This window comes from Cucurbita pepo, chromosome 6 (genome assembly GCF_057944985.1).
Source record: "Cucurbita pepo subsp. pepo isolate OVF chromosome 6, ASM5794498v1, whole genome shotgun sequence".
Classification (NCBI taxonomy): Eukaryota; Viridiplantae; Streptophyta; class Magnoliopsida; order Cucurbitales; family Cucurbitaceae; genus Cucurbita; species Cucurbita pepo.
This window is the reverse complement of record NC_141803.1, coordinates 4,283,464-4,308,752: the sequence shown is the minus strand read 5'-3', so window position 1 is coordinate 4,308,752 and position 25,289 is coordinate 4,283,464. Positions and strand designations below refer to the sequence as shown.

Sequence of the window (25,289 nt, the reverse complement as noted above, 5' to 3'; positions counted from 1 at the left end):
ATCGTCCCAAATCCAGCAAATGCCCTGCCCTTATCAAAAGCCAGAGATGTTATGCAGAATCTGGAAGTTCAAAACCAACAAGAAGGTGTCAAAGCCAACATATTACAGTAATAAAGTTCCATAATGAGTACAGAATTGAATTCTGCAAGAAAACCAGCAGAGAATGAGAGAACTGGTGACAAGGAAGTGTTCAGGACTTCCATGTCTAGGTAATGTTTATGCCACAGGAAGAAACTTTCATATAGACAACAGAAATCAATACATATATATATATATATATATATCAACAATTTCCAGGACAAAATGGCATCAGACAATGCTCTGAATCTAAAACAGATCTCCCTGTATTGAGAGGTAAAATTTGAGGGAATTAGAATGAGAATGAAACTAAAAATGTCAAAGGGAAAAGGAAAAAAGAACATTTTCTTCTTTATGTGAATCGAATTAGAACAAATTCTCCTCTCTATGTGCAGCAATAACTTTACGATGCCGCTTGGAACTGGACCTCTTATCACTTCTTCCCCGCTTGGAAGGATTTCTCTTTACTGGCGGAGACTTTAGAACAATATGAGGCTTAGAAACAGGCGGCGGAGGACGGCCAATGGACACCGGCGGAGGACGGCGGATAACTGGTTTGACAGGAGGCGGTGGCATGTGTTCCAGTATTTCTCTATGATATGTCTGTAGATGAGAAAGGGGAAAGAGCAGAATGTCAAGAATCATTTTTCTCAAATAGAAAGGCATGTTCATAGAATTATATGTTCTAGCAAACTGAATTAAACTATGCATTGTTAATTATGATTAGGATATTTACAGTCCAAGAACATGTATTACAAAAAGAGTTCAAGACCTGTATTACAAAGTTGCGCCTCTCACAGTCCAAGAACATGTTAACGCTCCAATTGACTTTAGACATTATCTTATCTCTCACCATTGAGAAGCTTAACTGATCTCTTGAAGTAAAACGATCGACTTCATTGAACCAAAGGCACGTGAATAAATTTGTTATAGGAATATGTTCTCGAATTATAACACATCCTTCAGGAACATCTGCAAGAAGTCCAATGCAGCGCCAAAAAGATGGTGAAACATACAGAGATAGGTTTTGCATACATAAAAAGAAGGCGTGGAAAAACAGAACTGATGCTCATACCACTAGTTATAGGAAGCTTAGCCAAAGAATATGGGGTTAAACCCTCGCTAACATAAAAATCAATCTGCTCATCAATGGAGGAATTGTCATATTTTCCAGCAGCTTTATTAGCCACAGCCTCTTCAAAGACGTCAAATCGTTTATAGTGTCTTGAAATAGCAAAAGTTGCATTTTGACGCCACAGGAACCTACCATGACAGTTTACATAAAAATGCACCACAGTTAAAAATACTTTATGGCGATTAAGCTTAAACAAGCACCCAAACATACATCAGCATAGAACCTACAAACGAGAATCAAGCCAGAAAATATTCTGAAATGATCCACGGGTAAACATCGTGTATAAGAAGCGAACAAACCCATTATTATGTCGATTAAGATATGATGTAAGGACATAAAAAGTATTCTTCTGTAAAACGATGAGCCCTATAGATCCATCCAGGCATTTCAAAGGTTTTAACTAAAGAGCACTGGACTAGTTGTTACAATGGCTCTTAATTGTTCAAATTTAGTGGTCACTCACTAAACATAAAAATAAATAAGATCCAGTCATTACTTCCACACAAATAGTTTTCTAATGGAACTGAACAATCTCGAGTGCGAATTGGATTCATAAAACAAAGTGCGTCAAACAGTTCAAAAAATATTGGACAGTCAAATATCTGAAAAAATGCAAAATTCCCGCGTAAGTAATATTGAACTGTAACGAAACAAAGCTCATAATCTCATTTATTTATCTTGTTAAATCAGTTGAATCAAGAAGACCATTGGCGAATCGCCAACCTATTTTGTACTCTTACCTTCCAGGCATTGCAGTCATTACTTCTACACAAATAGAGCACTAAATGTTTTTCTTTATAAGAAACTGAGCTTTCACGGAAAAATAAAAGAACGTATAAGGACATACAAAAAACAAACCCACGATCTGCAAACTACCCATGAACGGATTCCAATAAAAAATAATAAGACCAAGTTGACAATTCCAAAACGTTCAATTAACAAATGGCCGTAAAGAGGCATTAAACCCCACAATCTCCTAAACTTCTTGCGAAGAACTCTCAGCCCCTTGGTACTCCTACCATGTTAATCTAACAACTCAAAAAATAGGGGAGGGAAAAAAAAAATGCTACAACAGTATTCCCTTATCCCGAAAGGGATAGTTCAAGAGCACCTTCTCAAACAAATAAAGACAATCTCTATTACGATCCAAAGCAATCCCAAACGAACTAGAGCGCATAGTCCAAAGTGAGTAAGAAAGCTAGAACTCTCACAATAAATGGTCAATATCCTCCTCCTTCCGCTAGAAAAGAACACATCATTCTACAACACAAAAAGAAGAATGCCTCAGAATGAATACAGTCTTGGATGTTCACCCTCTCGTACAAAAGTTGCAAAGCAAGGAATTTAACTTTCTCAAAAAATTTGACCTTATAGAGAGAGGAGAAAGATAAGGCACCCTGGGAGGGAGAAGAGGAGCAGAGGATATAGAAAAACGATCGACAAGAGAAACCATCCAACATGTTAAGCTCCAAAAGCCATAAATCCCTTCCCCTTGAATTGGTCAACTAATTTGGAAGGAAGAAAGAAGGGAAGCCACCTCCAAAGTCTCTTGGTCAGTGAGGAGGCGAGGAAAACCCAGAGAAAGTGAGGAAGTATAAGAGGAAGACAATACAGAGGCCACCGAGTGCGCCTCTTAACTAACAAATGATAAAATTGTGGAAACAACGCACAAAGGGGCTTATCTCTCACCCAAGAATCCTCCCAAAGAGTAAATATTTGAACCAATTACCAAGACTTCAACGCACTTATAGAATAAAGGAAAACCCAAAACATTATCAGTCTAAAGGTTTTTGCTTCAACCCTTAAACTCACCACCTGAAACCCACTCAAAAGAAGTGTGGATACGGAGTAGTTAAGAAAAAAACTGTAACTGGTGATGGAAAGATAATACCGATAGGATAAACGTTTTCTTCTCCTATTCACAATTTCTATTTAGGAAAAGTTCTAGAGCAATGCTTATTTCAAGAATCAGGGATATTGATGCGCTAACTAATTCAATCACAGCTGATATGCATTCAATTGCAAAGTGTGCAAACAGAACACTGGTTAAATGAACTGTTGGCAAATTCGAACCCCTAGCGGCCTATACTGACGTAGCTGACGGTGATTCCATGAAGAAGTGTCACGACCATTTTGCTAACAGTGTCTCGTTATGTATTCTTAGGCTGCCAACACCTACCCTTCCTATCTCCATGAGCTTTGAAACTACACCTCATGTGACCAGGATCCGCAATAAATATGGATGGATAAAGATGTTTTGCAAGAAGAAAAATCGTTAACAGAAGAACGGCCATGCTATGGAAAAATTAAACCAAATAACTACCGGACATGAGGGACAAAAATTATTATAGTAAGCAAGTGGGAAGCTTAAAAATCAGCAACTTTTAATTTCATGCTTTAGAAATCTCAAGGCCCCCGGAAAATAAAACATTGGACGTACCTCTCAAGAATTTGAAATGGATCTACAGCAAGCTGAAGTTTTCCATCTATCCATATTGAGTATTGAATGTTAGGGAAAAGCCTATGCAGAAGAAGCTTGGGAATCTGCCACAATTAGATCAAGTAAAACCCAAAGAACCCACCATATTCCATAACAGTTCCAATCAAATACAACAAAGAAAAAGAAAAAGAAAATCTGTATAATCTATTAATATATTGACTACGATTAAAAGGGGCACAAACATCCATTGATTAATATTTTAGCAGTTCAAAACTTCAATGCAGAAACCGTCAGGGTAAGATTATATCTAAAGAGTAAATGTTCACAGGACTCCAGTAATGATGCTCACTTTGGCGCTAAGTTCAGTCCTATTAACTATTCTAAAAAAATAAACAGGGATTTATAATTTTATCAATTGGGTTCTCTCAGTTGTATCATGTTATCTGACGGGTGTTCTCTTGTTGGTTTTCTCGTTCCCAGCCAACATCTAAATATGTAGAAGTCACAAAGGTTCTCGTCCTACCTACAATAATGTTATGTGTTTTCTAGCTGGGGTTTGTGAATATCTTGGGTGTTTAGAGGACACGTTTCAATGTCCCAAAACAGAATAACTAAATATGCCAATTAATTTGACTCTGGATCATCACAACCTCAATGTTTAGTCTCTTGACTTTCTGCTTTATAACTATTTGGTCCCTGAACTTTAAAAAATGTCCAATAGGCCTTAAATTTTCAATTTTCAATTTTGTGTCTAATATGTCTTCGATCTATTTAACATTTTTCAAAATTTTACACACTTGCTAAAAACAAAATTGAAAGATTAGGGACCCATTAGACATAAAATTCAATTTTACATCTATTAGATCAATTGATTTTTAAATTTTTTGGAATAAGTCATTGACCTATTAGATATTTTTAAAGTTAAAGTACCTTTAGACACAAAATTGAAAGTTTAAGAACTTGTCGAACACTTTTTAAAATTCAGAGACCAAATACACACAGACATGAAAGTTCAGAACTAAATCCTTAAGTGGCATTATATACACTTTAAAACTACGTGTAGAGTTTGGCAATGAGTTTAGAAATGGGTAGCATAAATTTTTTGTTAGATCAACACATAAATTTAACAAAGACAAGTGAAATGGACTTTGAAAAAGGTTTTAAGAGGAAAAGAATAGAATATTTGAAAAGTGTTGAAACCAAATTAAGATGTTTGAAAGTATAAAGAAAAAATGAAATAAGCTTGAAAGTTCAATGACTGAAACAGGATTTAATCCCAATATTAATAACAACAGAACGCTAGCTTTAAAATTTGATTATCAGTGCACCGTGGGAAAAGAAGACAGAAATTAATAGAGAAAAATAGGCCGACGATGATTTATGCTCCTTTCACTTCTAAGTCATGCATAGAAACAAAATTGTCACCTAAGCATCTAATCAACGGTAAAGGGCATAAAGGAATTCCTGTTGCAGACAGAAGAAACAAAGAAGAATATAGCTTCAAAAAGTTTTGAACAAAAAAGATCGTGGCCAATGAGGATGCCACTCCGTCACATCTGCACACCCAGAGTGTTATCATTAGAAAAAGGGAAAGTAGTAGGTTTCTACACAGGGCTAGGAAGTGAACTGAGTTTCAATTATCATCAGCATTCGTGTAACTTGTTAATAATTTAACAACCCTCTCCACCCAAAAATCCACAAAATGACAAAGATCCAAGCATCCAAAGAGCTTTAAGCTAAAAAATGGCATGCATTTTATCAGAGTTGTTTTTGGCAGATATGATAAATTATGGCAATGAAGACAATACACACAAGCAAGCTAGTAAAGGCAATGTTTTGGAGATGTGCACTCTTTTCAGATTTGATTAGGTTCATTGACCTTTTTGGAATGGATGCTGGCTCCTTCTCAGAGTTGCCATGGTATGATGGAGTATGCAATTTTACATCCTCTCTTTCACAATACAAATCGTCTTCTATGGCAGGCTACATTTTTTTGGCTATTTGAATATCAAGTTAGAGACGAATAGGAGGATTTCGAGTATTTAGATTCTAAATCATTTTAGTGATTCTCTTTGGTCCACATGGTCAAGCCTTTTCGCTATTACCTTTGTTTCTGAATTTGATTGCTACTTCTTGGAGCTCTTTTTTTTTTTTTTTGGTGAATTCAATGCTTTATGTTCAGCCTTTTGCTTTGGTATGACCTCCTATCCTTCGTTCCAGTTTTACTTCTATTCTTCTTAATCAAAACAGTTTTTTTTTTCTTGGGGCCGAAATAAATAATAAATAAATGGTGCCTGCCTGGATATAAGTAATCTAAAGCATACTCTTTGCTGTGTTTAAGTCTCATATTCGCCAATCAAATAACTTCATGGAACATTTCTTTTATTCAAGCTAATAGAAAAAAGAGATTCAATACGAGGAACAAATTTCTCACTCGTTAAAAAAGCCTGAAGAATGCTTGAAACCAATATACCGTCAAAAGACTCAAATTTTTGGCACAGGTGTGGAAAGGAACCAATTGGGGAGAGGGAAAGAATTTAACTGACCTTGCCATTACGTCTTGAATCAGCATACGGAATATTACGAACTACAATGATTCTCCACAAGCCAATCCTCTTTCTGCTATCTAAGAGTCTAGAATTCTTCAGAAATGCTTCTGTCTCTTCATCAATGAACATGCAGAATGGAACAAATCTTTTTGATTCTTCACTAATATTAATAGGCTGCTGTAATATATCATAGTTTCCTTCAAAAGGGAAGAAGAAAATGTAAATAGTAGTCGCAGAAAGAAACACGTCCATAGAAAGAAAGTGAGAGAAAAACTTATTACAAATCACCACCGTACCAAATATGGCCGATGCAACAATGACCTCATGAAACTCCTCCAACTCCAAAAGGTCGGCTTCATCAATATCGAAACCACTCTGATATCCAGGTTTACTTCCTTTAACAAATCTAATAAGAAAAGGAGAGCAGAACACGAGTGTATGCATTTACAAAAACATACAAATTTAAATTTTTAGGAACTAAGAATACATGCATGATGAACATCAAATTTTAAATCTTTGGAAAAGTAATCAGCATTACTTATTAAATTGGTAAGAAAGTGAAACATACCCACAGTGAACTGTCATCGACTCTTTTATATTAAAAGAATCATTTCGCTGTGATAAAGAAGGATATCCACCAAAATCAGACCCCCCATGTGGTTCTGTTTTTTTTGGATTTCCCTCATGAATATATGTTAAATTGCGTAGTATGGGTGATATTGATGGTGCAATTGGCATACTAGCAATAGCCTGCTCCACAGGGATATAACATACTGAACAAGCTGGAAAAATAAGGGATGAGAATATGAATCAGAATTCTACCAAGAGGGTGAATAAGTTGCGTAGGTCATGGTAGACATGAAAAGAAATCATAAAATAACTAAAACTTACGACGTGCTCCAGTCCGCTTTCCATTAGTTGGAGCTGGCGGAGGAAGCGCAAAGTTTCTGCATGGATGTGGTGATGGAATGGAATGTCGAGGAAAAACATCAGAGATTAAAGAACGATTTGAATGTGGGGAAGGAGGGAGCAGAGATGAACTTTCAGTACTTCCATTCAAATTCCCAGGTGTAGAAGTTATATTATCCTTGAAGTCTTTTGTTCTTGGAACAGCAGGATTTATCATATATTTTAGTGTAGTTTCTTCATAAGGTGTCTTTAAATCACTGTTATCTGGTCAATCATCACAAGAAAGGAAACCATAAAACAGCAGATCTTATTGCTGCAAAGAAACCAAAAGCAGAAGGATACAGCAGATGAAAAAACTAAACACATGATGTTTTGTTGCAAGCAATCATTGGCAGAAGACAAAAAAAAAAAAAAAAAAAAAAAAAACAAATGACAAACACGTGGGTCAAAATTCCAGGAGAAAGTAAATAATAATCATATTAACCACTGTGCTTCCACAAATGAGCAAGGCTCCATGTATGCAATGTATAAATTCAGAGAGATGTCTTAGCCTCATATTCGTATCACAAAGAACCTCACTTGAAGTAGAGGCAGAGATTTATTTACAACAAATTACTAAAATGAATGCCTAACCGTTAAGTGATTGGATTCATCTATTCAGAGTAAGTCCTACACTGCAGTCATTAGCCAATACGTTCAGAACAATGTCCACCAATAATTGAGCAATACCACCACAAATCAGTAATGAGATAGAAAAAGAACAAACCTCTACTGACAGCAAAGGATCCAAATACAAAAACCAAAAGAGCAAGGACGAACAAGAGGAGCATCGCAACCCTTCTCCGACCAAAGTATCGACAAACCAAGGGAAGAACTCTCTCCCTCTCTCTTGAACTTGAAAGATTTGGTTTCCAAGGCTTGTGGGCGAACGGTGAAATTGCTGGATTTTGTAAAGCACCATTTTGTAGCTGTTGCTGCAGTGATGCATAGCTTCCCGTACGAAGACCCAATGACCCTCCAGTCATTATACCTCCAACCCCACAAATTCGACTTTCATCTCCCGTAACTACCCAGGAAAAAAATCAATCCTCCAAAATCTGAATTACATCCCAACACAGAAGTCTGAAGTGATGCACCAACTCTGGCTGTTACCATCACCAACCACGACCAATCGTAAAAATTAATCAAGTTCTATAATAGAATAATTACAAACCCTGTATCGGTTCAGGAAAAGAAAAAAAAGAGCCCAAATTCAAATCCACCAAAACTACAATTCCTCTTCAATGCTGAATTCCATTCCGCAATGGAAAACTTCAGGTCAAATACAATGCAATAAGCGAGGAAACCATCGCCATAAAGCCAAAAATTAAACCTACAATCACGAATAACAATCAAACATTGGATCTGCTAACCAGTCTCGTCATAACATCGAACTCATCACAAAACCACCTTCCACACAAAGAACTCAACTCTTAAACCCAGTGTTCAATTGCAGTGGTAACTCGTTGAAGCCTACATATCCAAGAAACCAAGGCGGATAAACAAACTCCATCCCATCCCTAAATCCAAATCAAAATTCAAATCCACAAAAAACAGTCGCAGAACTTTACACCCGTAACAGATCAGTGCATACTCCAATACAAAACCAATCGGACTTACCTCGAATAGAAGTGGATTCCGAAGCCAATCCAATCAAAAACTCCACCGGCTGACGATTGTGGTTTGTTCACCGGAGGCTATGAACAACGACGGAGATTCCCAAAACGGGTATTCCGGCCACAAAATTCCATGGTTTTACGTACCCAACCAGAGAGTAGAATAATGAAATTTATGTCGAGCAAATTGCTTCTCTTTAATAATTTCTTACTTATATTTTAATATTTACATATTTATTTTTTCTTTGTAATTAATAAAATTTCTAGCGTTACCTAATAATTTCTGATATTTAAATTTTTAATTCCTTCCATTTAAAATTACGTAAATAATAATTTTTCATTTTTAATTAAACGTCAACTCTCATAAATAATTTCGTTTATTATATGGTAATTTTATTTTTTTCCTTAATGAATTTAACACCATAAATTATTAAATAATTTCAACAATTTATTAAATATATTGACTAATTGAACATAATCGCCTAATAATTAAATATTAATTACATTTTATAAATAATTACTTTACATTATCACATTTGGTATTAAAAAATCAATACTATTTAATTGCACGTGTGGCTATCGTGTTTTTCAATTCAACAGTAGATGATTCATACATCTGATCTCTTGAACGAACGTTTTATGTGTCTTAACCAGTTGAGCTATGTTTTTAAAACAGTGCTGATTCTAAAAACATAATCGACATCTTAATTTTTAGAGATATAAGTTGACTCGTGACCATAATGTAAATTATTTGTTATAATTTTTTCTATCCGTGTTAGTACACAGATTTGTTAAGCTGGTCTCTAAGAATATATAATGTGTGAGATCTTACATCGGTTGAGAAGGGGAGTGAAACATGCCTTACAAGGGTGTGAAAACTGTTGAATGATGAAAGTACACACGCTAATTTAAGGAATGATCGTGAGTTTATAATCAATAATACTCTCTCCATTGGTACGAGGCCTTTTGGGGAAGTCTAAAGCAAAGCCATGAGAGCTTATACTCAAAGTAGACAATATCGGGGAGGGGTACTTTGTTCGAGGGGTGGATGACGAAAGTCCCACATCAGCTAATTTAAGGAATGATCGGGGAAGCCCGTGAAAGTCCCACATTGGCTAATTTAGGGAATGATCGGGGGAAGCCCATGAAAGTCCCACATCAGCCAGGGAAACCCATAATTTAGGGAATGATCGGGGAAACCCACACATCAGCTAATTTAGGGAATGATCGGGGAAACCCATGGGAAGCTCAAAGCAAAGCCATGAGAGCTTATGCTCAAAGTGGACAAAGTCCCACATAAGCTAATTTAGGGAATGATCGGGGAAGCCCATGAAAGTCCCACATCAGCCGGGGAAACCCATAATTTAGGAAATGATCGGGGAAACCCATGAAAGTCCCACATGGGCTAATTTAAGGAATGATCGGAGAAGCCCAAAGCAAAGCCACGAGAGCTTATGCTTAAAATGGACAATATCACACTATTGTGGAGAGTAATGTTCGTCTAACAAAAACCACAGAAACCTCTCATTAGTATACATATTTTATTTGCTAGCGGTAAACTTTGGTTAGTTATTTTCGAAACATTATTGATGTCAAACCAATCAAATCCATGTATGTTTTATTATTATTATTATTATTATTATTATTATAATATTGTATAGTTGACCTTTTGAATTTAATGGACAAATATATATTTCATATAATTAGAGTACTAGAATGATGTGCTTCAATGATTGGATTTTTTTATTTTTTATTTTTTATTTTTCAATATTTCTTAAATTAAAGTTTTATTATATGAAAAATAATTAATTAATTAAGCTGGCTTTCATTTTTTAATTATTCAACATTCACAACTCTCTTTAATCAATTGGGGAACATGAATAATGCCACAAACTTGGGATTTCATTTACTTCGAGAATATATTCTACCACGAGCAACAACATGTTAAAATAATTAATCATAAGGATCGAGCTAAGTCAATGGTTAGCCTGAAGAAATGTCGAGTTGGACTAGAGTAAAGGTGCATACCTGTGCATAGAGATGTCCACGGGGGCGGGGTGGAAACGGAGAATCGTTCCTTGTCCCTATCCCCATTCCTGCCACCTATTTCATTTCCCCATCCTCACAAAATTTCCCATTTATTGTTGTGGGGACCGAGACGAAAATTCTCCATAGAAAATTTGTAAGGATCGAGTTTCCCACATGTAATTTTTTCTCTGTTTATTATTATTTTTAAATAATCTTTTCATTTTTTTTATGTAACATTTATTTAAAAACTATATATATAAACATAATAAATCGATATATTTCTTTAAAAAATTCAAATTTAAATATTACAATATAGCTATTTAACCATTAAAAATAATACACAACATAGTTTTCCGTGTATATATATATATATGTTGAAAATATATTTATATTAAGCGAGAGCAGGGCGAGAAATCGTATAGGGACGGGGATAGGAGCAGAGAATATAATCTCATTCCCGACCTCATCTATCTTACAAGGAAAAAATATTCTTCACTTTCTCCCCCATTCTCCGATTAAACGAGGAATCTCCTTTCCGTTCGAGGTGATCCCACAAGTAAAATGGACATCTATACGGGATGGGCTTTTAAGGCCTTGAATTGAAGGAGAATTATTACTAAGCCCACATGTCCAAGGCCCAAGATCATGAGAAGCGATTGAGAAGCCATTACTTTAAAACCATGGTAATGGAACTTCCTGGTTTCGAGGAAAGTTGAGGCCATTTTTTTAACTATATTTTATATTAAACATCCAACATTGTTACGCAATTAATTTATTTTTAACTAATATTTAATTTCAAGTCATTAGAACAAACATTTTTAATAAATTGTATACTATGAAAAAAAATAAAAATAAATCATAAAAGAAAACATTTGTCTCCATCACACCGTTTCACATTTATCTAAAAATAAAAATAAAATTAATTTTAATGGATAAAATAATTTATATATATATATATATATTTGTCAATATTACAAATAATAAAAAAAAAATTATGGGGAAGCTCATTGGTACGAAGAATATATCTCAATTGGTACAAGGTCTTTTAGGGAAGCACAAAACAAAGTCACGAGAGCTTATGTTCAAAGTGGACAATATCATACCATTGTGGAGATCCTGTGAGCCTCGAAGGTGTAGTCAAGAGTGACTAAAAGCTCAAAGCAAAGTTACGAGAGCAAGCTTATGCTCAAAATAAACAATATCTACCATTGTGGAGATATTATGAACCTCAAATAGTGGAAAGTGATTAAAAGGCTAAAGCAAAGCTACAAGAGCAAGCTAATGCTCAAAATGGATAATATCGTACCATTGTGGAGATCCTGTGAGCCTCGAATAGTCAAAAGTGACTAAAAGCCAAAGCAAAGCCACGAGAACAAGTTTATGTTCAAAATAGACAATATCATACAATTGTAGAGATCCTGTGAGCTTCAAAGGTGTAGTCAAAAGTGACTAAAAGGCCAAAGCAAAGTCACGAGAGCGAGTTAATGCTCAAAACGAACAACATCATACCATTGTGGAGATCCCGTGAGCCTCGAATAGTCAAAAGTGACTACAAGGGCAAAACAAAGCCATGAGAGTGAGCTAATACTCAAAATAGACAATATCATACAATTGTGGAGATCCTGTGAATCTCGAAGGTGTAGTCAAAAGTGACTAAAAGGCCGAAACAAAACCATAAGATAGAGCTAATGCTCAAAATGGACAATATCATACAATTGTGGAGATCCGTAATTTCTAACCCAACAAAAAAACATTTTAAAACATTTTAGAACCCAACGAACCCTTTTAATTTTCAAATACAAATATAAAAGCGAGCGAAAAAGGAGTGTTTTTTAATTTTTTTTTAATGAATGGAAAAATATTCTCATCAAAAGGAAAAAGATTCTATATATTTGGGGATATGCTTAAACATTAATTTATTTGAAGCCCGGATTTGCTGACGCTAATATCACAATTAATATTAATTTAGTGAGTTTGAAGCTAAAGATACTCCTTCGATCTGTGAAATAAAGATTTGATTATAAAGATAAACGCTAGTTGGGAATCTCGGAAGTGGTGGCATGTGACAAATCATTAGGTGAAAATATGAATTAATTCACTTTAATAAATCTTTCCACATTAAAATAATCAGTAATTTACCAAACATGGAATGAAGAACATGGAAATTCGAGAAATAATCCTTTCTTGATTACCAAAACGGCCCACCAAATTGTATTAAATTATATTTTTGCCTCAACAAGTTAGAGGCCATGTTTCCGCCACGTAGTAGAACGGAATAAAGCAAGTGGATAATGAAGATCAGTGGCCTGCAAAAGCTCATAGAATAAGAGATATACAAAAATGGTGGGAAATTTGAGAAAAAGCGCTTCTCAGTTTCAGAGGGAGCAGAAGCGGAGCGAGAAACAGAAAATTATTGGGAATTTTGTTTTGTTTATTTTATAACACTCCGTGTTTTTTGTGGGAAGATTTCGTGTGCTTTTCTCATTGTTTTTTTTAGTGAAAAATAAAGTATCGGGTTCTCTTGCCGCTCGGGGGATGGCCTTGCAGGTATTGAATTCCACCATTTCTTGGCGATGTGTGCGACCTTTATGTTCTTGAGCTTCTTTCTCAAGGTGGGTTTGCTTCCTTTTCCTTTGATTTTCCCCCCTTTGTTGGGAATTTTCAATATCAAGGGGTTTAGTGTTCTTGTTTCCACTATGCCCATTACATGTTTGATTAAATGAAAGCGGGGTTTCGATCCTTTTTCCTTGCTTCGATTCGTCTTGTTTTTGTTTGTGGAATAGTTTTGTGTTCTAAGTTCGTCGTGTTCTTCTTTGAAAACAGCAAGAAATTCATCGTAGGAGCTTGTGAAGTAGTGATGAGCTCGTGTGTAGAACACAGAGTGTGTGATAGTAGGCGAAGGATATATCCAGTCATTGGATGTTGTGTGCGTATTGGCTTATATGAAGCTTTATGTGGATAGCAATGGAGGCATCATTTGATCCGCTTAGGAACCGGGATGATATATCTGGGGTTTGTGAGGAAGATATATTAGCTGATCCTTATTTGCGTTCACTTAAAGGGAATGATATTAGCTTAAGGCAATGGTTGGATAAGCCAGGAAGATCCGTGGATGCTCTTGAATGTCTTCATATATTTAGGCAAATTGTGGAGATTGTTAGTATTGCTCATGCTCAAGGCATTGTTGTTCATAATGTGCGTCCTTCATGCTTTGTGATGTCTTCTTTCAACCATGTAACGTTTATTGAGTCGGCATCGTGTTCGGATTCCGGGTCTGATTCTCTTGAGGAGGATGGTTTAAGTAGTCAAATGGCTGAGGTTAAAACATCGTCTTCTCCGTTTCCAAGCAGCCTTGGAAGCGAGGGCTTTCGATCGGTTATGACCCCCGTTAACGCTTTGTCGGAGACTAGTTGTATGCAGTCGAGTTCAGTATATGCAGCTCAAGTATCGTTAAATGAAGGGTCTGGAGAATGTAGAAGAAAAGATAGCAGACATGTTGAAGAAACAGAAAATAAGTTGCAATCATTTCCAATGAAGCAGATATTGGCTATGGAGACTACTTGGTACACTAGCCCAGAAGAAGCTTCTGATGGCCCAAGTTCGAGCGCTTCAGATATCTACCGGTTAGGAGTTCTTCTTTTTGAGGTTAGTACTGCGAGTTCCATCCGTGTTATTATATAATCCGAGCATGACCATGACACCTGACGCCATTTTTTACTTCCCCAGGCTCCTTTTTTTCCATTAACACTTACTTGCACCTTTAGACCTTCTATTTTTAGTTTAAAGTATAAGCTTGTCTGATAATGACACTTGTGACCCAGTTATTCTGCTCCTTCAGCTCGAGAGAAGGGAAGAGTAGAATTATGTCGAGCTTGAGGCATAGAGTGCTTCCTCCTCAATTGCTGTTGAAGTGGCCAAAAGAAGCTTCATTTTGCTTATGGTTACTGCATCCCGACCCAAGTAATCGACCTAAGCTAAGGTGAACCCTCCTTTCATTAGAATTCATGGGTTAAAAATCTTTGCATAAGCTGTTAGTGCCTTTTGTGTTTTTTTTTTCTTTTGTTCTTTTGTTCTTTTAGTTGGAAGGAATAACCATTGAGCTTCATTGAAATGTATTTTGTGGAATAAGTTTCAACGCAAGGTGCCAGTAACAGCCCAAGCCCGCCCACCGCTAGCAGATATTGTGCTCTTTGGGCTTTCCCTTTTAGGGTTCTGTTCAAGGTTTTTAAAACGTGTCGGCTAGGGAGAGGTTTTCACACCCTTATAATAAATGTTTCGTTCTCCTCCCCAAATGATGTGGGATCTCACAATCCATCCCCTTTGGGGTCCAGCGTTCTTGCTGGCACACCGCCTCGTGTCCACCCCCATTTGGGGCCCAGCGTCCTTGCTGGCACACCGCCTTGTGTCCACCCCCTTTTGGGGCTCAGCCTCCTCGCTGGCACGTCGCTTAGTGTCTGGCTCCGATACCATTCGTAGCCCAAGCTCATCCACTGCTAGCAGATATTATCCTTTTTGGGCTTTCCCTTTAGGGTTTTCCTTCAAGGTTTTTAAAATGCGTCTGCTAGGGAGAGGTTTTCATACCCTTATAAAGAATGTTTCGTTCTCCTCCCCAACTGATGTAGGATCTCATAGTGTCTGTGCAGTTAACGAATTGGTACTTGTTCAACTAATCTCGTGAATGCTAATAAGTCTTTTATGGATATCCATATGAAAACCTTTTAGCAATGTCTGAACTTGTGGGGGGTCAGGACTAAGACTACGAATGTTTCTTCTTACCTAAAGATCAGATCCTGGTCCAACTTGGATAATATTAAGATGTTAAGAGTACAATTGCAACGAGGAGTATCAAGATCAGGATCTGATCCTGGTCCAAAGGTTGAGTATCTGTAGAATGTTGGAAGGGGTTATTCTTGGGTTCCTTTTCAGTGAGAAGTTGTAATTTTTAGCATGGATTGTCAAATTATTATACTTGGAGACTTCTGTAAGCAAGAGAATGGTTTACTGCCATAAACTTGCTGGACATTCTAGCTATTAATTCAGATTGATTATGTAACGGCCCGACCCCACCGCTAGCAGATATTGTCCTATTTGGGCTTTCCCTTTCGAGCCTCCCCTCAAGATTACAGTCCTTGAATTCTTATTTACTGTATCGTTTTTGGAAATGTAATTATTTTTAGCAAATGGTGTTGACTTTTAGTAGTGCATCTGCGATTTATCTAGAGGACGTATTTATCAGGCCTCTCGTGTCTTCTTTTACAGTGAGTTATTGCAGAGTGAATTTCTCAATGAATCAAAAGATGAACTAGAAGAACGTGAAACAGCAATTGAGCTTAGAAAAAGAATTGAAGAGCAGGATTTACTGCTAGAATTCCTTTTGCTTATGCAACAAAGAAAGCAGGAAGCTGCTCGTAAGCTGCAAGATACCATTTCATTTCTGTGCAGTGATATCGAACAAGTTATGAGGCACCAAACTAATTTCAAGAAAAAGATCGGGTCGCACCCAGATCTTTCGAAGGACAATTGTTTGTCATTAAATCTCCCTTCAATGACTCCTTCTGCTGGATTGGGATCAAGGAAACGATTTAGACCAGGAATTTTGGTCCATGATATAGAAGCATGCGGTGATAACGTTGATGACAGTGAGAAGTCAAGTTCAGACAATGAAAACGAACAAGGTGTACTTTTTAAGAGTTCTCGATTAATGAAGAACTTCAAGAAATTGGAGTTAGCGTATTTGTTGATGAGAGGTAGAGTAAACAAGCCATCGGGGAGGCAGTTTGTTAAACACTCGTCAATAAGTAGCGATGGTAGGGGGTCTGTAGTTTTGACTGAAAGAAGTTCGGTTAATAATTTGGCTTCAAAAGAGAGTTGCAATGATAATCGACAAGGCGGGTGGATAAGTCCGTTCCTGGAGGGTTTGTGCAAGTATCTATCCTTTAGCAAGTTGAAAGTCAAGGCAGACTTGAAGCAAGGAGATCTATTGAATTCCTCCAACTTAGTATGTTCTCTCAGTTTCGATCGAGATGGGGAATTTTTTGCCACAGCCGGTGTTAATAGGAAAATTAAAGTGTTTGGATATGACTCAATCGTGAACGAAGACCGTGACATTCATTACCCTGTTGTTGAAATGGCTAGCAGGTCGAAACTAAGCAGTGTTTGTTGGAATCGGTACATCAAAAGTCAAATTGCTTCGAGTAATTTTGAAGGTGTAGTGCAGGTAACTGATGCCATAATTTTTACCACCTTTGAGATTCTATTGCTTTGTGGTCATATTGTTGCGTGATGTGTTTAGGTATGGGATGTCACGAGAAGTCAAGTAGTCACTGAAATGGGAGAACACGAGAGGCGCGTATGGTCCATTGACTTTTCATCAGCGGATCCAACAATATTGGCTAGCGGAAGTGACGATGGTTCAGTTAAGCTCTGGAGTATCAATCAGGCAATTCTATTTTTGCACTTGGTGGATGTCAGCTTTGAAACTAAACGTACTACAGTAATCTGATTGCGTGCTAACGATATTTATCTGGATTGTTTGATAATTTGTTCCTTACTTGGGTTGCTACTGCAGGGTTCAAGTATCGGCACGATCAGAACGAAAGCCAATGTCTGCTGTGTACAATTTCCTGCGGATTCTGGTCGGTCCCTTGCATTTGGTTCAGCTGATCACAAAATTTATTACTACGACATGCGGAATATACGAGTGCCTTTGTGCACCTTCACTGGACATAACAAAACTGTGAGTTACGTCAAGTATATAGACTCGAGCACTCTTGTTTCTGCATCCACCGATAACACCTTGAAGCTCTGGGATTTGTCCATGTGCACATCCCGGGTTATTGATTCTCCAGTCCTGTCCTTCACTGGCCACATGAACATAAAGGTACCACGTCGAACAGTTTTACAGATTTTTTTCCTTCGTGTGAAAATTTTATTTGCGTGATACCCATTCCCTCTAGGTAGGTAGCCACCACGGATTGAACCTTTTCCCTCTAAGTCATTTTTACATCCATGACTTTCATTCCCGGACAGTATTCGAGGTTACTTAAGTTCGTTTGCTAGCTCTGTAAAATGTTTTATGGGTTACGAATGACGCTTTCGTGCATTATGACTGTGTTATGTATCTTTGGTACATTCTTATCGAGTGATTCTCTCCAATTGACTATTGCAGAATTTTGTGGGACTGTCAGTCTCTGATGGTTACATTGCTACTGGGTCAGAGACAAATGAGGTTAGTTTTTGCATTCATTTTTTGTTTATTACCATGGCTCGGTTGATGATTGTTGGGTGGGAGGCTAATTTAGGGGTTGATCGTAAGTAAGGAATAGATCTCCATTGGTCCGAGGCCTTCTGGGGAAGCATAAAGCAAAACCATGAGAGCTTATACTCAAAGTGGACAATATCATACCATTGTGGAGAGTCGTGGTTCTTAACATGGTATCAGAGTCATGCCCTCAACTTAGCCATGTCAATAGAATCCTCAAATGTCGAACAAAGAAGTTGTAAGTCTCGAAGGTGTAGTCAAAAGTGACTCAAGTGTCGAACAAAGGGTTTACTTTGTTCGAGGACTCTAGAGAAGGAGTCAAACCTCGATTAAGGGGAGGCTGTTCGAGGGCTCCATAGGCCTCAGGGGAGGCTTTATAGTGTACTTTGTTCGAGGGGAGGATTGTTGGGAGGGAGTCTCACCTTGTCTAATTTAGGGGTTGATCATGGGTTTATAAGTAAGGAATATCCCCAAAGCAAAGCCATGAGAGCTTATGCTCAAAGTGACAATATCATACCATTGTGGAGAGTCGTAGTTCCTAACAAACTCTTCCTTTATTCATTCTTTTGAGAACATAGATCATTTTTCGCAGTCGGTGACGACAAAATGTATATTATCACTGTATCTAATCTTCAATAGCTGTTTTTGATCGATATTTATCTCATTAGCTTTTGGAACATGTTTCTTTATTCCCTGGATTAGGTTTTTATCTACCACAAAGCCTTTCCAATGCCAGCATTGTCGTATAAGTTTCAAATGGATCCTCTTACCAGTCATGAAATGGACGACTCCGCACAATTTATCTCTTCGGTTTGTTGGCGAGGCCAGTCGTCTTCATTAGTAGCTGCAAACTCAACTGGGCACATCAAAATTTTGGAAATGGTTTAGAGAGAGGCAATGTCTTTAATAAGGGTAACTATTTGCAGTAAATTTGAGGCAGAGCAATATGTTGAATACCCATGAAGCTTGTCCAGCAGCTATAGCTTTCTACCAAGGTTAGATCTTAATATTAAGCAACAATAATTTGGCATTATACCATAGTGGATGAGGGCTTTTGTTTGGAAGAGATTGGTCTTGTTCATGTCTGTTGATAGAAATTCAAAGGAATAAGAGAGAGAGAGGTGTGGATATATCCCTATTCTTGTATAAATTGAATGCAAAATCTTCAGAGTAATTCAGTATACGATAGTCTTGCATAACTCTCTTTACACAGAAAGGTGATTATAATCATTATCAAACATGTGTTGTTTCTCATTTAGAAAAATGAAGAAGAAACAGACCGAGAAACAAGAACGAAGAACGGCAACATGAATGTTATCGAACGATAACAACAACTATGATTAGAGAATCACAATGGCATGGGAACTTTTTATCTTTGCACTATCAATATTTCTTCTAGCTAAGACTATTTACACTGACCTTCACCTACTTTAGCAGCCGAAGTTAGCTTTTTTACGAGGCGGGTAAGCCTCTTAGCTCCTGGCCCTGGCTTGATCTTAAACGGGTTTCCGACTTTTGAGCATTTAGGCTTACCAGAACACCACCCACCAGGGGTAAAACTCCCTTTGTCATCACGTCTCAGTAGCTCTTGATCAATCTCGTCCAGCACAGGGCTGTCTCGCTGAAACTTTCGAGCAAAGGCAGCGCCGCTGGCTATCATTGTTTCGGTGTCGTTAATGGTGAGGGCATGAGGATGCTGTCGTGGTGGCACATCCCAAGAGATGTAATGTAAGTCATGGTTAACTACAGTTTTGGCAAACTCAGGCTCGTTGCAGATCACAGTGTGAAAGTAGCCTTCTGGGGAGGAAACAAAGTTTGAGTAATACATGAGAAGTGTTCTAGGAAGGTTGTCCCAACCCCAGATGAGATACTCGACAAACGAACGAGATAGAACCATCCATGCCGATCCTGGTAAAAGAACAAGCCAAGAACTTCAACAAAAAGGGTTCATTTGATAATGAAATTCTGCAGATTAGAATGATTGATCTGTTTCTCATCACAAACCAGTGAACAACTTGAATGATGTGGGGAGAGGTCGTTGTGGGTTGACCCAAAAAACATCTGATTTGGTTGTTTTGTATAATCCAGGATCTATCATCAATGGCATTGCTCGCTTACTCCTGCAAGAGAGACATTCAAATATTGGCTCATTTCACCATCACAGGGCGAGAAAGAGAGAAAAAGAGAAGAAAGAGCTCACGCTTTCCATCCTAACTTGCTTGTGTGTTCAATGAAGTTCAAATTTCTATCTAGAGGTGAGAAAGTGTGAAGAAGATCTGTAAGTAGCACCAAAATTTCTCCTCGTTAAATCACACCAAAGCAAGAAAAGGAAACAAAATAGATATATTGGTGATTTTAGCGCTACCCAAGCTTCTATGTTCTAAACCCTCCGACCTTGTTGTTGAGGATGGTTGGTGGGGAGTCCCACATCGACTAATTAAGAGGATGATCATAGGTTTATAAGTAAGGAATACATCTCCGTTGGTACGAGGCTTTTTGGGGAAGTCCAAAGCAAAGCCATGAGAGCTTATGCTCAAAGTGGATAATATCATACCATTGTAGAGATCCGTGATTCCTAACATGGTATTAGAGTCATGCCCTTAACTTAGCCATGTCAATAAAATCCTCAAATGTCGAACAAAAAAGTTATGAGCCTCAAAGGTGTAGTAAAAAAATGACTCAAGTGTCGAATAAATGGTGTACTTTGTTCGAGGGCTCTAGAGAAAGGAGTCAAGCCTCAATGAAAGGGAGGCGGCTCGAGGACTAGGCCTCAGGGGAGGCTATATGGTATAGTTTGTTCACAGGGAGGATTGTTGGTGGGGAGTCCCAAATCGGCTAATTGAGAGGATGATTATGAGTTTATAAGGAAGGAATACATATTCATTGGTATGAAGTCTTTTGGGAAAGCCCAAAGCAAAACCACGAGAACCTATGCTCAAAGTGGATAATATCATACCATTGTGGAGATCCTATCTATATGTTCAACTTGGTCTTGGTTCACGGCTTGAACGAACTCTCTCACTCAAACGATGGTAGAGCGGCTTACAAGATCATAATCACAGGTTTGTATGCTGCAAGAATTTCAAGTAAACGATGGAAATGGGACTGACCGTCTTGAGTGATGAGAGGGTAGTCTGAGGCACTGAGGTTAATAAACCAGTCCCAATCATTGCTCCTCTTAAGAAGAACAGCACAAGCATGGAGGGTATTAGCCACCATTGTTGGACCTCTGTAAGTAACCATATTTGCTTTGGTGATCATGAAAACATTCCCAATCTCAACAAAAATCGACTCATTTGCTACTCTTGAAGCAAGCTCCAACCTCTCCTCTAGAGGTGACTCCAAGTCCAAATGAACAACGTATTGATTCAATGGATGGTAAAGTGCTTTAAGAGTTCTCCATAGCTTCTCTAAGTCGCCTTTCGACCCCGAAATCAGGTAACCGAATCGTGGAATCATAGATGCAGGGTTCGTCGGTGGCGATTTTGCAACTTTCGTCTCGGCAAATAACGTTGGGTTAGTTTGGTTTGTGGGCAATGGAGATGGAAGCATTAAGAAGATTGAATTGAATGTATGGATAGAAGAGATTAGACCCATGTTGAAGGTAGTAGCAAGGAGGAATATGCATATTAGAGAGCTTATCACAAGAGGAAATAGCCATTTCTTCTCTAAGTTCACATGCCCCATTGCAGAATCTTTTCATAAACTCTCATCTACTTGAGAGCTTTTGCAACTCCATTCAACAGCCTTAAATCAAACAAGAAAATGATCAAACGAACAGAAAATTGCTGAAAAACTACACAATGAACTCAACTTCGCCCAAAACTCAACAAACAAACCTATGGTTCTTCATCTGATGAACACAATCAACAAGACAGAGAAATGTTTGAAGATAATAAGGATGGACAACTCTTGGATTTCAAATCAATGAAACAGTAGACTCTGTAACAAGCAGCAGATTCAATGAAACATTCATATAACCGACCACTTACAGGAGAACCAGACCAAAACACCAATGATAATCCAAACAAATCACGACCCAGATAAGAAAATGGATTATGAAATCGACCCAGAAACCCAAATCTTAGAAAAGTCAAACTAATCGCAAAATCAGAGGCACAAAAACGAAAACAGAGCAGGGCGCTGTTACGAAACAAATAAGAACAAACAAAAACCCTACAATACCCAGAAACAGGCGCATCTGTAAGACCAGAATAAGAGCAGCAATCCGATTGAAACCCGGAAGATGATGAAGAAAGAAGAGAAGCAGCGCAGAAGGCGACGTGGGTTTTGCTGTACGCACGTCCAGAGGAGGAGGAGGAGGAATATTAAAAAGGGAATAAAAGATTGGTTGGGATTTTGGAGTGAGCAACAGAAAGGGTGAAAGTCAGAAGAGGAAATAAAATAATGAGGAGAAAAGGGGGGGAATTGGGATTCGAGCCATTTCCGTTATGGTGCAGCTTTCTTTGGGATCTTGACCAAAACAATGGCTTCTTTCCCTAGTTGCTTGATCTCTAGTGATTAAAACTTAATTGCACTTTTTACTCTTTAAATAAGTATCATTTGTTGTTAATTTATGAAGACACATGTCCACCTCGAGGCCACATCGAGATGATTAGTCCATTTTGGAAGAGCTCGTCTATTGTGGAAAATTTCCTATCACTGCCTCTCGTGGGTGTGTGGACTGTGTCTTAGTCTCAATGTGGCTTATCCTCCTCTCAGACCAGCTACAAGTGAATTCCTCCTTTTGTAGTTGTGTTCCCTGTTGTTCCCCTCACAAGGGCAGGTTCTTACGTGTTACTCACCTGTTCGTCACTGAAAACACCACTTTTCGTCCGACTTGCATGTGTTAAGCATGCTATCAGTGGTCCTGAAGTGATCTATTAAGAGAGGTCTAGGTCGAGATGTTTTGGTTGTGGTGGGAGAAGCGAGATGACCTGTTAAATAACCTATCAACAGTACGTGATTTCTCCCCTCACATACTTCAGTGCCTAAGCCAATATTGGGTCGAAGTGATGTTCAACCAAGCTATGGTAGTATAGAAATACCTTAAATGAGGGAGGCGTCTTTGTATTTATCGACAAAGATTTAGAGCTTCATTTTCATAATGATAATATCTCGTGAGAAGCTTCCAAACGAGAAAATCAATTTTTGTGTGTAATGGAAAAAGTTTCACATTAATTACAAGATTTGACTCGGTCAAATATTTAAAAATTATTTTTAATAAATGAATTTGCTTAATACATATATATTATTGTAACTTAATTAAAAAAAAAAAAAAAAAAAAACTGGATTAAATGTTTGAGTTAGGACCTTGTCTTCAGGTAATTAATTAAAATCTATTATAATATATAATTTAATATTTATATGGGTAAATCAAATGATGAGGGGTAGTTTTGGCATTTCGAAAGTCAAATCTGGTGGTGGCTCTAAGCCTCAATTCAATCATCCAATCATTGGGCTGTCTGCAACCGTCTGATCAAAAATCAGGGGTGGAAAAAAGAAATAAACGGCCAATAAAAATGTACTTGGTGGGACCCACCAAAAAGAAATTATCCGGTGTCACGCGTGGCAACTCATGGGCCTGAGTTGGGCCGCCAACCGTGTACGGTACAGCCCATTGGAAAATTCCGAATCAAATGAATAAATTGCATTTTATTTTTATTTTTATTTTCTTTTACTTTTTCCAATAAAAAATTATAAAATTTTTAATGAAAAATTTAGTATTTAAAACTCAAAAATATTTTTTAAAATAATTTTTATTACTTAAAAAATTAATTTCTTATTATATTTTTAAAACACACAATTATTTAAGATTATTAAAAGATTTACACTTAACCATCCTTAAATTATTAATCTTCTCGTAATTAATTATATAAAAAATATTTTTTTAAAATTATATTTTTAAACGTTTGAAAAGTGATTCTAATAATGTCTAAAATGTCAATAATTAAATAAATAAATATATATATTATTTATATTGTGAAAGAGAATATGGTTAATTTACTAATTATGATTTATATATATATATATATATATATATATTAAAAATATATAAAATATTTATATTCTTGGTTTTTGAACTGTCCAAGCAATTTAAAAAAATCAAAATTCTAATTTTAGTATAAAAAAAATCATTAAAAGAAAAAAAAAATCTAGCAGGCAGAGAATTTATATTTTTCAACGGAAAAAAATAAAAGAAAAAAGAAAAATCCAAATTAGGGCAATATGGTGGATGACTTGTCAATGTGTCCTTCCCCCAAGGGCAACGGAAATCCACGTGTTACCACGTGGAAAATTAGGTTGACTCATTGAGGGAGACAGAATGATGACGGAAATAGAAAACGCAAGGGTATTTAAGTCATTGCACATTTACAGTGACCCTTATCTTTAAAGACAAAAAACTGGTCAGTTATTATCTCGCAGTGCATGCCACGCGCCTCTCTTCAACCTTGGAAAAGAAAAATTATCAATTTTCCACTTAATATTTATTAAACTAACTAATTATTTATAAAATTTTAATTTCCTATAGAGATTAAATTATAAATTTAGTCGTAAGTTAAAAAATATTTAATTTTGTGTTTAATAAATATCGGATTATAACTATGTTTATAATGAGAATGAATACACATTTTGTTAATCACTAAGTTCATGCTCGTCTGAGGCGTTTATACATGACCACATTCATCTCATGTCAAACCCTTTTATTTGATTTCATGTTGTATTGTCCTACTATTGTATCTTTTTTTGTTTATATGCCTATTCGTATGTAGGGTTGTTAGACCTGAATCGTCTCAAAATGACTATGGGAGAGATGCGACTAATTGTCAATTCTTCATGCGGGGTTATATGCTATTTTAAGGCGTCGTATTGGTCATACAACTGCTTTCAAAACCTTGTTTCAATATTACTTTCAAACTTTACTTCAAAAATCTCTCTGCCCCATTTTCTAAGACTTTCTCGAAATGGGGTCAAAGGCTTGAACACACGTTTTCCAATCTAGGTGAAGCAAATTTAAATTAGGTTGACTAACTTGGTGTTAGGAGTAAGAGCTGCACAATCGCAAAATTCGCTGCTAAGAAATGTGCAATTGTGACAAGAGACACATACCCAGTGGCTCCATATATGAGCCTTAACCTATTTAATAATCATATTACACACAATATTTAATTAACAAAAAACTTAAAATGTAAGATTGATGGATACTTTTAAAAAATTTCAAACTAAATAGATA

The 25,289-nt window shown here is 37.0% G+C and overlaps 3 protein-coding genes across 13 annotated transcripts; 1 reads left to right on the top strand and 2 right to left on the bottom strand.

Moving 5' to 3' along the window:
* Positions 1–253: 253 nt before the first annotated feature.
* Positions 254–8,965, bottom strand: LOC111796607 (putative hexosyltransferase MUCI70). 6 transcript variants are annotated; one of them, XM_087124777.1, is made up of 10 exons: positions 8,771–8,965; positions 8,561–8,670; positions 7,878–8,483; positions 7,094–7,375; positions 6,771–6,984; positions 6,200–6,608; positions 3,654–3,757; positions 1,154–1,341; positions 851–1,050; positions 254–681 (listed from the first exon to the last, which is right to left on the bottom strand). In XM_087124777.1, the coding sequence occupies exons 3-10, from the start codon at positions 8,134–8,136 to the stop codon at positions 445–447; spliced, it is 1,893 nt and encodes a 630-aa protein (XP_086980903.1). In that variant the 5' UTR covers positions 8,137–8,483; positions 8,561–8,670; positions 8,771–8,965; the 3' UTR covers positions 254–444. The 6 variants fall into 6 exon arrangements, with proteins under 6 accessions (XP_086980903.1, XP_086980905.1, XP_086980902.1 ...); XM_087124779.1 differs by having other exon boundaries at positions 6,200–6,399; positions 6,499–6,608; positions 7,878–8,623; XM_087124776.1 differs by having other exon boundaries at positions 8,561–8,623.
* A 4,110-nt stretch (positions 8,966–13,075) lies between these two features.
* LOC111796595 (protein SPA1-RELATED 3) lies at positions 13,076–19,254 on the top strand. 3 transcript variants are annotated; one of them, XM_023679286.2, is made up of 8 exons: positions 13,083–13,406; positions 13,618–14,439; positions 14,616–14,773; positions 16,054–17,011; positions 17,087–17,233; positions 17,363–17,674; positions 17,963–18,022; positions 18,758–19,254. In XM_023679286.2, exons 2-8 carry the CDS (start codon positions 13,747–13,749, stop codon positions 18,941–18,943), a joined length of 2,514 nt encoding a protein of 837 aa, XP_023535054.1. In that variant the 5' UTR covers positions 13,083–13,406; positions 13,618–13,746; the 3' UTR covers positions 18,944–19,254. The 3 variants fall into 3 exon arrangements, with proteins under 3 accessions (XP_023535055.1, XP_023535054.1, XP_023535056.1); XM_023679288.2 differs by lacking the exon at positions 13,083–13,406 and having other exon boundaries at positions 14,298–14,439; positions 14,633–14,773; XM_023679287.2 differs by lacking the exons at positions 17,963–18,022; positions 18,758–19,254 and having other exon boundaries at positions 13,076–13,406; positions 17,087–17,279; positions 17,363–17,600.
* Positions 19,247–22,551, bottom strand: LOC111796623 (beta-glucuronosyltransferase GlcAT14A). Of its 4 annotated transcripts, none has more exons than XM_023679336.2 (5): positions 21,895–22,551; positions 21,166–21,802; positions 20,256–20,331; positions 20,060–20,175; positions 19,247–19,963 (listed from the first exon to the last, which is right to left on the bottom strand). In XM_023679336.2, exons 2-5 carry the CDS (start codon positions 21,740–21,742, stop codon positions 19,461–19,463), a joined length of 1,272 nt encoding a protein of 423 aa, XP_023535104.1. In that variant the 5' UTR covers positions 21,743–21,802; positions 21,895–22,551; the 3' UTR covers positions 19,247–19,460. The 4 variants fall into 4 exon arrangements, with proteins under 4 accessions (XP_023535104.1, XP_086981129.1, XP_023535103.1 ...); XM_087125003.1 differs by having other exon boundaries at positions 22,236–22,551; XM_023679335.2 differs by having other exon boundaries at positions 22,241–22,549.
* Between the last annotated feature and the right edge of the window lie 2,738 nt (positions 22,552–25,289).

Coding starts and splice junctions, on each gene's coding strand:
- LOC111796607 (XM_087124775.1), bottom strand. CDS start 8,136: ATGACTGGAGGGTCATTGGGTCTTCGTACGGGAAGCTATGCATCACTG. Junction 7,376..7,877: donor ATCCTTTGCTGTCAGTAGAG/GTTTGTTCTTTT, acceptor ATGATTGACCAG/ATAACAGTGATTTAAAGACA. Junction 6,985..7,093: donor AAAGCGGACTGGAGCACGTC/GTAAGTTTTAGT, acceptor TTATTTTTCCAG/CTTGTTCAGTATGTTATATC.
- LOC111796595 (XM_023679286.2), top strand. CDS start 13,747: ATGTGGATAGCAATGGAGGCATCATTTGATCCGCTTAGGAACCGGGAT. Junction 14,774..16,053: donor AGTAATCGACCTAAGCTAAG/GTGAACCCTCCT, acceptor CTTCTTTTACAG/TGAGTTATTGCAGAGTGAAT. Junction 18,023..18,757: donor CTGGGTCAGAGACAAATGAG/GTTAGTTTTTGC, acceptor TCCCTGGATTAG/GTTTTTATCTACCACAAAGC.
- LOC111796623 (XM_023679336.2), bottom strand. CDS start 21,742: ATGGGGCATGTGAACTTAGAGAAGAAATGGCTATTTCCTCTTGTGATA. Junction 20,176..20,255: donor AGCAAGTTAGGATGGAAAGC/GTGAGCTCTTTC, acceptor TCTCTCTTGCAG/GAGTAAGCGAGCAATGCCAT. Junction 19,964..20,059: donor ATCATTCAAGTTGTTCACTG/GTTTGTGATGAG, acceptor TTCTTTTACCAG/GATCGGCATGGATGGTTCTA.